At 36.5% G+C, this 13,124-nt stretch overlaps 1 protein-coding gene across 2 annotated transcripts in view; it reads right to left on the bottom strand.

Annotated features, from left to right (window-relative positions):
* The window catches only part of LOC123311815 (lysine--tRNA ligase), a 76,688-nt gene that overhangs the window by 30,706 nt on the left and 32,858 nt on the right, over nt 1-13,124 (bottom strand). For both annotated transcript variants that reach the window (XM_044895920.1, XM_044895919.1), the window contains exon 3: nt 10,079-10,900. In XM_044895920.1, the coding sequence (XP_044751855.1) occupies nt 10,079-10,900 (822 nt within the window). The remainder of the gene's footprint in view (nt 1-10,078; nt 10,901-13,124) is intronic.

Below are 13,124 nucleotides of genomic sequence, written 5' to 3'. Positions count from 1 at the left end.
TAGGGCTAGATTAATTTTCTATTGGCCAGGTCAAGCAGCTGATATAGAATCGTTCATTAAATGCTGTAAAATTTGTGAAAAATATTCAAGAAAACAATGTAAAGAATCACTTAAACAATGGCCCTTAACTACTCGACCGTGGGAAATAATTGGTACAGATATTTTTACTTATGGTGATAAGTCTTATTTAACTATGTATGACTCATACTCTAATTGGTTGGAACTTTTATTCTTAAGAGACAAGAGTGCTGAATCAGTTATAACAAAAATGAAAGAAGTATTTGCACGTTTTGGCACTCCAGATATTGTAATAGCAGATAATGTACCGTTTAACAGTAAGAAATGCATTGATTTTTCCAAACAATGGAACTTTACTCTCGCATTCAGAAGTCCAAATTATCCAAGATCAAATGGATTGGCTGAGAGATCAGTTGGGATTGCAAAAAGTATGCTAAAAAAATCTTTAGAGGAAGGAAATGATGTGTATTCAGCTTTGATGAATTATAGAAACTCACCCCTCAAGCACATGGACTACACTCCATCTCAATTATTGAATTCTAGAGTATGCAAGACTAAGGTTCCTACTTCAACTAAATTGCTGCAACCGCAGATTTGTAAAAATGTAGTTAATAAACTCAAGGCAAAACGATATCAAACTAAACAATATTATGATAAAAATGCTAAAGATTTAGAGCCATTAGACAGAGACCAGAATATTTCTATGTACAATCATGTTAGGAAAACTTGGGAATCGGCCAGAATTTTGAATCAGGATGAAAACCCACGATCTTATAATGTAATAGATAGTGCTGGTAATGTAGTGAGGAGAAACAGAGTTGACCTAAAGCCATCAGAAAATGAATATGAAAATAACTATGATCAAAATATAAATCAAACTTTTCAAAGATCTGCTTTGGATCAAACTGTTTCAGAATCACTTGAAAATAATCATGACATTGAAATTTGTAATGGATCAAACTTAATGACTAAATCTAGATATGGCCGAATTATTAAAAAACCAGATAGGTTTAATCCTTAAAAAGGAAGGATGTTTCATATATATAGTATATGTTAGGCTGAGGCCATTTTAAGTTAGAGTAAGGTATATGTGTCAACGGTGTCCGGTGACAAGTGACTACGACAGAAACGTCACGTAGAAATTTAGCATGTAGAAGGGATTACTAACCGATGAATAAAATTGATGTAACTCAGTGCCTATTATTTTTATTTAACGATTGAGCCCTCATCCAGACAAACAAGTATAAAACATGTACAATTTATATTTTACAATATAATGATATGTGATTTGTATGTGAGTCTGTACAATATAAAATGTCTAGGATATTAAAGTAGGCTAAGTAGGTATTGAAATATAGGTTGTTCTGGTAATTTTCTTTTGGGTCTTTCGAGGTGAGATATGCTATGTGATAGTAGTTCTATTGTATCAATGTTATGTTGTTGACTGATGAATTTCTTGTTTAGTTTATGTATTCTGCTGCTTATTGGTTCTATTTTCGTTTTCTCATAAAGATATTCGTTGGCTGGGTTATATAGTGGATTGTTCGGATGTCTTATTTTGGTGATCTTTCTCAGATTAGTGCGTTCAGCCACTTCAATCATTTTGATCGCACTTTTATTGCATTGTCCCAGGATTTGGTGACCATATTCTAGCAGAGGTCTGCAGATCATCTTATAAATTTTGCTGGCTGTCTCTGTGCTGATACCTTCATTTTTGTATGTTTTCTGAAATGGTCAGCTCTGTTGATAGTTGCTTGTTTAGTTGATTTAATATGCATTTTAAAATTCAATTTGTGATCAATTATCATTCCAAGATATCTGCAATTTGTGCTTAGTGGTGTTGTCCAAGGTTAGAGTCGGTGAGTTTTGGTTGCTTTTATGGTGAAAGAGCAAAAATTTTGATTTTTTTTGGGTTGAGTTTTATTCTCCATTTTCTTAACCATATAACCAAGGTGTTCTTCAATTGTTCCAATCTATTCATTGTTTCTTGTGTACTTTTACCATGAGCAATAAGTGTGGTGTCATCTGCAAACTGTAAAATATAACTGCTTTTGTTTGTAGGATGTTCTGGTAAGATATCCGAGCAATACAGGTTGTACAGAAATGGTGATAGAGGAGAGCCTTGTGGAAGTCCTTGTCTGGGGGTGAATTTGTTGGAAAGCGAGTTCTTGACTTTTACCTGAATTGACCTGTCTGTGAGGAATTCTTTAATAAATCTTGTCAGATATATGGGACAGCCCAAGCTATGTAGCTTATAAATCAGTCCAGCATGCCAAACACTGTCAAATGCTTTTTGAATATCCACAAATATTGCTGCAGTATGATTTCCCTCTTTTCTTTTACACTGTACATTCTGTGTGAGTATAATCAGTGGATGGATAGTTGATGTTTTCTGTTTGAAACCGAATTGGAATTTTGTGGTTTAGTATCTTCATCATCCTGGATTTGATTATTTTCTCGAGGTTCTTTCCTATCACTGGAAGTTGGGTAATTGGTCTATAGTTTTCTAGCTTCTTGGTGTCAGCTCTTGATTTAGGAATTGTTATTAATATGCCTCTTTTCCAAATATTGTGAAAACCGGATTCTCGGATACAATAGTTGTAGATTCGTATTATTTCAAGGTGTATTGGTAGGTCCAGCCTTTTTAGAATACTTCTGGGAATATTGTCATGTCCTGGAGCAGTGTTCTTACCATGATTAAGGGCTTCAAAGTATTCATTTTGATCAATTGGTGTGACATCAACTTCATTTCGCAAGGTAGGAAAAATGTTCTTGTACCAATTTTCAGTTAATTCCCTGTGATCAGCCTCAAATGACGGATCCTCACTTACACCAAAAACGTTCTGAAAGTGTGTCCATAATATTCCGGAAATCATTTACTTCCTCAAAACTACCATCAGCTTGGTTGTCCGCCTCCATCACTCCCATATTCAAAAAAGGAGATAAACTCGATCCGAAAAATTACAGACCTTTCAGTCTAACATCAGCAGCTTGTGAGGTGATGGAAAGTGTTGTTTGTAATGCAGTTCTCACATTTGCAGTTGCTCATAAAATTATCCCTAAGGAACAGCATGGGTTTTTACCTGGACGGTATATCCTAACCAATCTTCTACCCTGAGTTGATGATTGGACCAAGGCTTGGGACTCTGATGTTCCTGTGGATATCATCTACCTAGACTTCGCGAAAGCGTTCGATCGTGTGCCACATCTTCATCTCATGGCTAAGCTCGAGCATGTGGGTATAAGGGGTGCTTGTCTATCCTGGATATAGTCCTTTCTTTTCAATCGGACGTTTCGTGTTAGAGTTAGGGATAGTACGTTATCATCCGACTACCGAGTCACCAGCGGTATTCCACAGGGTACAGTACTCGGTCCTATTCTTTTTCTTTTATACACATCTGACGTCCTTCCTTCTATCCATTCAAGATATGCATTATTTGCTGACGACACGAAATTGTAAAACTATCCCCTCGTTTGTGCTGATATACTCAAGAGTGACCTCAATACTATAAATCACTGGTGTGAGCTATGGATGCTGCCTCTCAATCTGGACAAATGCTGCGTTCTCCATATGGGCAAGAAAATCCCAAAACCGAATACTACATCGGCAATAGGTTGCTAAAGAGTGTTGAAGAGCACTCTGATTTGGGTATAACAGTGACGACAGATCTCTCCTGGTCCAGCCATGTAACATCCACATGCAATAGAGCTAAACAGCTATGCTACTCACTTTTCATGGATGCAGCTTACAGACATGCAAGCTTCTGTACCTTTCGTATGTTCGCCCGATACTAGAGTTTGCTGGACCCGCTTGGTGGCCTTCACTGAGGGGAGATGGATGCATTGGAGGCTATTCAACGTACTTGAACTCGGCTCCCATATGGTCGTGCTCGCCCGGACTATGATGCACGACTCCACCTGCTGAATATCCCCAGATTTGAGCATCGACGTGAACGAGGGGATTTTATTTTTGCCTACCGATCTATCCACGGTCATGCTGATGACGACCTGCAGCTGATGTTCAGGAGAAACCAAAATCATTTGCGTGGGCACCCTTATAAACGACGATGAAAATTGGTCATACGGTGACTGGTGAACGACTAAGAAACATATTTTCGCCTCAATCGCTTTAGTTAGGCAACCCAACATTCTCGCCTTACCAATGATTGTATTATTTTTCTTGGAATAAAGTCATTATTATTATTATTACAAAGAATTCTACAAGTTTAAGTGTTTTCAAAAAACACCAAAACATCAACATCAAAATACAAAGGTCGAAGGCTTCTTAGGACTTCTCTGAGTTCATTTTTTTTTTCAGAGAAATTAATGTTACTGAATTTTGATATAGTAAGTAGGTATTTATGTTTTGTATTTTGCTTTGGATATTGTATGTGTGTATTTCTTTTGCTTCTGGAATGTTCAAATTGCGAATGAATAAACACTCTATTATTATTATTAGGTGCGCAACTAAATTTCCGCTGTTTCTCAATAGAGGGTTCCAGCAGTAGTGCTGGTCGATTTTGACATATCCGAAACGTCTTGAACTAAGCTTAGGCATATGGCAAACAAACTGCTTCAAAAAGGGTCTACACCGTTTAAGTGGTCAGTTTAAAAGGAGGAAATGAATATCTTACTTCAGAAACCACTAATTATTATGGGGTTTTCATTATAATTCAATTCAATCAGTTGGTCAACTCGGAAATTCAGAAATAATTTTTTTCGTCAAACGGAAAAAAAAATAAAAGAATTTTTTCATTGAAGAACAAATATTCGTTCTTGTTATTAACTTTCCGATGTTCAATTATCTCTTCTATGAATTTCCACATGAAAAAAATTCTCTCGAAAAGTCTCGCCATTGGCTACAATTCGTATCCTGGTGAATTGAAAAAAAGACGTTCGTTAAGTGCTGCCGTCATTTTGACGAAAGTGGAAACTATTGTAATATTCGTAACTTCTACTTAGCGTTCAAGTGTTCCAGGAACACCCCACATTCTGGTAATCTTTCCCCCTTTACGCCTCATACGGATGGCGAGAAAGTCCCGTGGTATAAACTCCTCTATATATCAGTGATTTTGTTTTGGCGTCATATACTTTTGGTTGTGTTAATGTGTCTGATTTTATGCCAAATAATCGTCATTTGCGGGAACTGCCGATTTTCCTGTTTCATTCGTTGCTTCAAAGACGGTGATTTCGATGTTAACGACCGTCCGTGTTAAGACACGCCAAAAACCTTCAAAGGCGCTAAATTGGAGGTATTGCTCGATGAGGATCCATGCCAAACGCTAGAAGAGCTTTCTTCAGCATTAGTTCCCCGCCAAGCCATTTCTAAGCGACTCCCTGCGTTGGGAATGATTCAAAAATAAGGAACTTGGGTTCCTTATGAATTGTAGCCAAGGGACTTTGAACGTCGTTTTTTGCCTGAGTAACTGCTTCAGAGGCAAAAAAGGAAGGGTTTTCTTCATCGCATCGTGACGAGCGATGAAAAATGGATCTATTACAGTAAAAGAAAGTCATGGGGATTCGCCCGGTCATGCTTCTACTTCATCGCCTAATTCAAGCTGCGAAAGTTATGCCGTTTATTTGGTGAGACCAGCTCGGTGTTATTTATTATGAGCTGTTGGAACCGAGTGAAACCATTACTGAGGAACGGTATCGACTTCAATTGATGCGATTGAGCCGAACACTGCGCGAAAAACGGCCACAATACGAGCAGAGGCACGATAAATCGATTGCACAGCACGACAACGCTCAGCATCACGTTGATAAACCTGTTAAAACCTATCTGGAAACGCTCAAATGGGACGTCCTATCCCACCCGCTGTATTCCCCCGATATTGCGCCAGATTATTACTTGTTTCGGTCGATGGCACATGGTCTGACTCATCACCATTTTCACTCATATGAGTATATCAAAAAATAGCTTGATTCGTAGATAACATCAAAAGATGAATACTTTTACAACGGTATTCGAGCTCTACCAGAAAGATATGAAAAAGTTTTAGCCAAAAATGGGCAATACTTTGACTGATTCATTTGTAACCATTTTTTCACAATAAAGTTGAAGCTTAGTTGGGGGGCCTCATATTATATTATCATTATTATTTGGAGAATCCACGAAGAAATTGGAAAGCGAAAGCGAAATTTCCATTTCAGTTCGCCTCAGAATGCAGTTGATCTCCTAAGCACGAATGTACCTAATGAAGAGATACCTCTATCCACAAACAGAGGGAAGCCTGTTTGCGATCCAGGAGGATTGTGCCCATAAGGAATTACTGCAAATTCATCTTGAAAAAGCAATTGAAAAATACCAAAATGTAGATTGTGAAACGGTGCTGGGGAAAGGGTAAATATATTTCCTCCGGATGTTCGGCAATTGCAGGCACCAAATATAGGTCCTGGCATGATAACATAGGAAAATCGGGTAGAGGACAACAGGAAAATCACATTAGTTTTAACTGAAAAATGAAATAAATATAAAGAACATTAGGTCTCATCTGAATTTAAAATAACAATTCTCTCCAAAAAAAAATGGCGAGCATAACCTCACAAGCAATTTCTAACCAAAACGGTTTTCTTCTTGAAAATCCTGACTTACCGTCAATGAAAAATGTAATTAATCCAAATCAATACAATTATAATATTCAATATTCTCGAATTCGTTCTTTATCATATTTACGTGGAGATTAACGACGGCTGATTGTAAAAATTGGTGCGTGCGTGATATAGTCAGCTTCAGGCACGATGTTTGAAGTGAGGCGGGAAATTTAATTTTGAATATGATCTAGGAGATCATCAGGGTTGGAGTCGAAGGGCTGCAGACATTTAAAGAAATTGGGATATGAAAATTATTTCGTCTCGTTCAGTAGATAAGTGCTGTCAAGGAAAATTGAATTAAGAATTTGGTTTAATGTCTGAAAATAATAATCAAGCAAAATTGGCGGCATGAGACAAATTATTGAATTCTGAATAAGTATACCTCCGGGCAAGACTCGAATCCGCGACCCCTTGAGATTACCGGTAAAGTGCTCCTACTAATCGCGCCCCCAGAGTACACGAACTTCCATCTGCGTTGGGAGGTATACTGAACCAGAATCCAATTGTTAGTAGGGTTCTCCTTACGAACATTTTGAATGTTCGCAAAGTTGCCAGATTTGCCACTTTTCGAACACTAAAATCATTAGCGTAACAATAGAGAGATATGGAAGCATCTTTAACGTCATGCGGTAACAACGTAAAGCGCTATTAAGGTTACGACGCATTCGTATTTCCATTTTCATAATAACGGGCGGTATTAACGTTACCGCATCCCATAATTTACGAGTGGATAACGTAGCACGTTATCGTAATTAACGTTGTTTTTTTGCCTTGCGCATTTCTATTTTTCCATTTCTTTTGACAGAAATAGGTTATTTTTTGAAACAGGGGCCTCTTAATTGACATTGAATCATGTATATCTTCAATTAATGGGTCACATGAAAGGAAGAGTCGAATGAAAATAGTAATTTCCATCCTAGTGTTCAATTCTGAGTACCTATTTAAATCCCATATTGATGATTATGAACTATGTAACTTGTTTTCAATGGGAAATAAAAGGCTTCAATTCGAGCTTTTTTTTATTAAAACTCATAAAAGTAGAAATATCTAGATTGGACATTGGCTTATGGCATTATGCCAGTAAAGCATACACAAATAAATAATTCTACGTTATCTCTACATATCCTCCAGGTGATGTTCCAATTTTTTCTTGGTGCTATAGTCTATAGTGGCCACTTATAGGTCCATGTCCATAAATTTTAAAATTATGAAAGCATCACTATGAAGAGGTATTTTTCAATACAGTTTAATCCATTTCCACAAACAAAAATTCCTGTATATATGCATCCATGTAAACGCACATAATGCACAAAAACAGCATAAAATCAACTCAAAAAGCATTAGAAACCTATATCGACAACAAACTTCGACATTTCCGATCATCTGTTGCTTACGCTAATAACGTAAATTCGTATCTTCCATACGACTAAAATCCGAGCCAGATAGCGCAAGACGTTATTCCATTACCGCATAACGGTAATTTGTGACATGTTTTCATTTTGTTATCTGTATGATGATAATTCAGAAAATAAAATGACTTTAGCCTTGCGGCTTTCACACTCCTCTCCAGAGGAAAATTCACTTATCCCAGATATCTCAGATATCAAAAGGATTAAGCTCTGTTGGAGCCCTTTCCAGGTTTTCGGGCTCGTGGTGGTGGTCGGGTTCGGGTCGCTCCTCGGCTCCCTGCTGTAGGTTGGATTCCTGCTCCACCCGCTCTTCCTGTCGGAGCAGAGGTATTCCTCTGAATTTCCCATGTACTTGCGTACAGTTCTCGCCGTTCCCAGCAGTACCGCCTTCTGCATGACTCTATAGATATTTTCGTCCAACTGAAGTTTCCTCAAGTTCTCTAGTAGTTTCTTCGGTATCAGGCCTGTAGATGATATGACAATAGGGATAGTTTTGACATCTTTCAGCCTCCACTGTCTCCTGGTTTGCTCCTCGAGATCTCTGTACTTTGAAATTTTTTCAGTGTGCCTATCTAGAAGATTGTTATTATTTGGAATCGCCTCATCGATGAATAGTGTTCTGTCCTCATCCTTATTGAGCAATATTAGGTCTGGTCTATTGTGGGTTATTTTCCGGTCTGTGAGAACCGTGCGATCCCAGTATAGCTTGTGATGTTCATTTTCCAATACAGCATCCGGATGGTAATTGTAATAAGGAACCTTTTTGGAACTTTATTATTATTATTATTATTAACGTTATTAGCGTACGTCGGCGTTATACGCTTCTTTCATATCTCTCTAATGATTATTACTTTCCAATAGTTTTTAGTGAGCATTATGTTAAATTTTTGTTAAACAAAATTGTATTTAACCCTCTAATGCCCAAGTCTTTTTTCATTTTTAAAATTATTTCCGTATAGTTTCAAGAAAAAAAAATCCAAAAAATTTTTTTTTTAAATTTAAAAAAATTTTTTTTTGGAAATTTTCGAAATTTTTGAAATTTTTTTTGGATTTTTTTTTTCGATAATTAATCTTTAAAAAACACAAAATTGAGTAAAAAGTGAAAAAAAATTAAATTATTGATTTTTAAAAAGATTAGGTCAAGTTTAAGGAACAAAAACCTTGTTCCCTTAATTTTTTCAAAATTTCAATCAATCGGTCCAGGAAAACCGCTGAACCGATCAATCTACTGATTTAGGGGGGGCCTTTGGGATACATTAGACTGTAGAATTCTCTTCTAACCTAAGCTTTCCCCCCAATATTGACAAAGATATAGGCGATTAACGAAAAAAAGGAAAAATGGCATTTTTTTGCTCTTTTTTCACGTTAACGTAACAGGTGAAAAAAAAATTTTTTGTGGGAAATTTTCTGCAGAAAAAGACGACGCCTGGAAGCTCGCTGGGCGACCAGTAGTTCCAGAGATGTTGGCAGTTGAGTGAAAAAGGATCCTTTTGCATTCAAAATTTGATATCTCAAGGACAAATGGTCGTATCTGAAGCCCGTAAAAAGCAAATTGAAGCTGAATAAAGAGGCTATGCGACCTATGCATTGGTCTAGCTGAAAATTTTTCCATGCCAATAGAGCAAAAAAAAATGTGACAAATTTTGAAAATTTTTTCTTCGTACTTAATCTAAGGATTGCATGGCTACCGGTGCTCCGAAAAATTTTTGACCAATGAATTCAAAAACTAGAGTCTTCAAGCTTCAAAAGCCTTTTTTTTCAATTTCCTGTACGACCATTTTTCATTGAAATACAGCCTGTTGAAAATCACCAAAAAATTCCGAAAATTTTTTTGTTCCTTTAATTTTTGGGAAGTGTAGTTCTATATTACAATTTTCTGATTTTGCTATTTTCACTTTTCTATCAAAATATTTATATATTCATGTGTATGCAATTGAAAAATAATAATTCTAGTTCAGAAAATGTATAAATAAATTTTTTAAATGAAAGGTTCTAAATCTAATGCTTTGTTAAATTAAAAGAAGAATATCTTAATAGAATAATGTATATCAGCTTACCTATCAGCTTATCAAATGCTCTAGCATTAGTATGGGGAGGGCTAAATTCTATATTGTGTCTATTTATCTGTTCCAGAAGAAATTTATTCATTTCATCAGATTCATAAGCTACCTTAGGCATTTTAACATTCAAAGCCTTTTCCAGGCCAGCAATTATGTCAATTCTTTCAAAGGGAGGTGTGAAGTCGAGTTCAAGTTCTTCACCTTCTGGTCCATCCGGGTGATATTTAATTTTGTATGTACCATGAATGCTATGCACCATTCCAGAAAGCATTGTTTCTGTTATCGACATGAGATCGTTATAATCAGCATATGCCATATAAAACTCACAAGTTGTGAACTCAGGATTGTGTGTTAGGTCTATACCTTCGTTCCTGAATTGTCGTCCGATTTCATAAACACGATCTAATCCACCTACTACCAGCATTTTCAGGTAGAGTTCAGGGGCTATTCTCATGAAAAGATCCATATTTAACTCATTATGATGGGTTATGAAAGGTTTGGCAGTTGCGCCTCCAGCAATCATGTTCATCAGAGGTGTTTCTACTTCTAAAAACCCCATTTCATCTAAAAATTTTCTTACATATGAAATTATTTTGGTCCTAGTGATAAAGATATCTCGAACTCTTTTGTTCATGAGTAGGTCCAGATATCTTTGTCTAAATCTTGTTTCTTTATCTTTTAGACCATAATGAAGATGTGGTAACATGTGAAGGCAAGGTGACAATAATTTGATACTTTGGGGTCGTACAGAGAGTTCACCTTTCTTAGTCTTCGTTGGTACCCCCTCTACACCAATGATGTCTCCTCTCCTTATCTTTTCTGAAATTAACATAAAAGTATTATAATACTTTATGTACGAGGTGTTTATAAATTATTGTAATATCGCAGTTGGTTTTGAATTATTCTGTGTTTCATCTTACTAAATGCTTTTTAACTTAATATAAGACAATTCCAAAATTGACGCGCACACTGCGATGATGCAATTTATTTATTTTTTTTTATTTATTGAGAAATGGGATACAAACAGGTTACACCCAAAATAGCATCCACAAAAAAATAGAATACAAAAATATATAAACGTCTACAAAAGTACCCACGGTTATCCGGGAAACCAATCATGTACATTCCAAGAAAAAAAACGAAATAATCAGTATGCACTTTCTTTCTTACCAACAGAAAATTTTCTTACATTTCATCTTGAAGAAGAACAAGGACATAATGAAAATATTTAAATTAATGACATATTTATTAAAATGTTCACACATTCCGGTACCAGGGGAATTCCTACCCACGTTTGTCCTGAAACCTCTGTTATGAAAAAGATTTTAATTAAAATTAACTAGTTTTATTCTTCTCTTACACCATACATCGACCATTTCTACTATAACTACTGCGCAGACCTGATGGCTGTCTCAGGCCGGCAACATAAACATAAAAATATATTCTTATAAACTTCATTGTTTACAACACAAAGGAATACAGAGATTTCACCGCCGCTTCGTCCTGAAAGTCCTTGCATATTCTACATAAAAAACCTAATGGCTTATTAGAAGTAGACATATGACAAGATCGAAATGAGCATGAAAAGTCAGTTTTGAGTCGAATAGTATGCCAAAGTATCTAACTTGCTCTACCCTGATCACTATTCTGTTCCAGATGGTATTGAAAGTTAATCCAATAATTCTTTCTTGTAAAAGTAAAACATGCACAACATATCATAATTGAGCTTAAGTTTATTTTTGTAACAGTACACCAAAAATCTTTGAAGATCTTCCAGTATTTTGTACCAATCCTGGAGAGATATTATTCTACTAAAAATTTTGAGGTCTTCGGCGTATAAGAGGATAAGACAATGCTTGAAGCATTCATTAATGTCATTGATGAAAATAAACAACAATGAGGGGCCAAGATGTGAACCCTGGGGGACACCTGAAGTGACTACGAACGCCGAAGATAAATAGCCATTCAGACTGACAAGCTGACTACGACAATGAATATATGTCTTTGTCAAATGCTTTACTGAAGTCAGAGTATACTGAGTCCACCTTAACTCCACCATCTAAAGCCCTACAAATGGATGGAACGCCCCGAGAAAAAACCATGTTGACATTCAATGGAAACCCCGGAAAATTGAAGTCTCCAAATATAATAACCGGATCACCCCCAACTTTTCCGATGTTGTTTGGAAGTAAAACATGACGTTGCGTAGTCATCTCTAGATGGCAGATATACGCAACACAAATGAACCTTCATATTCCCATCTCTATTGAAAACGGTGACCCACAGGTCCTCGGCGTCACTTTGGAACGATACCTGGTGCACAACATACAACCGACACCGAACAGCAATCAACACTCCACCCCAGTTTACTTGTTTTTAATATTAGCGGCACTTTCCCGGTCAAGAAGAAAAACCCTGTCCACAGACAGATCACAAACCTCTGCATCCGAGACATCACTACCAAGATTAGTTTCAGTTATCAGGTAAAGGTCTGCAATCATGTTTAAAACATTCAATTTGAAAGTTGTCAACTTGGAACCAGTGGCGGCTCGTGATCTAGTTCACTAGGGGGCTGCTTTTAGAATAATAATAAAAATATGAAATTTTAAAACCAGTTTTCCGCAAAATTTGATGCAATTTATAATGCTTTTTAAAACATACCTGTTCTTATCTACTTGCTCGTTGTGCTTAATAATATTATTCCGGTAAGCTGAATCTAATTGAGCAGCGATATTAGTCGTAACCAGAAAAGCTAATTCTGTCGAACAATTTACATGCTTGGCAGATAGCTCATGCTTCTTAATTTTTTTCATTAAGCTGCTTCAAATCTCTAAATCCCGCCCTTGCCCATACGTTATCACTTGTTATACACTTGTCTTGAGAATCGTCTTGCGTAAGAAGTTTTTGGAGTTTTATCTGCCTGGGTTAAATTTAAATCGGGAGTCGGTCTACCCAGCAGTTTAATACGGCTTTTTTCCGCCAGCGAAAGCCTCTCGAGATCAGTTTAAAAAAATATTTTGAACACTATTTTGTCCGCCATGAT

The sequence above is a fragment of the Coccinella septempunctata genome, chromosome 4 (assembly GCF_907165205.1).
Source record: "Coccinella septempunctata chromosome 4, icCocSept1.1, whole genome shotgun sequence".
Taxonomy (NCBI): Eukaryota; Metazoa; Arthropoda; class Insecta; order Coleoptera; family Coccinellidae; genus Coccinella; species Coccinella septempunctata.
The sequence above is the reverse complement of the archived record's forward strand: the minus strand, read 5'-3'. Positions and strand labels throughout refer to the sequence as shown.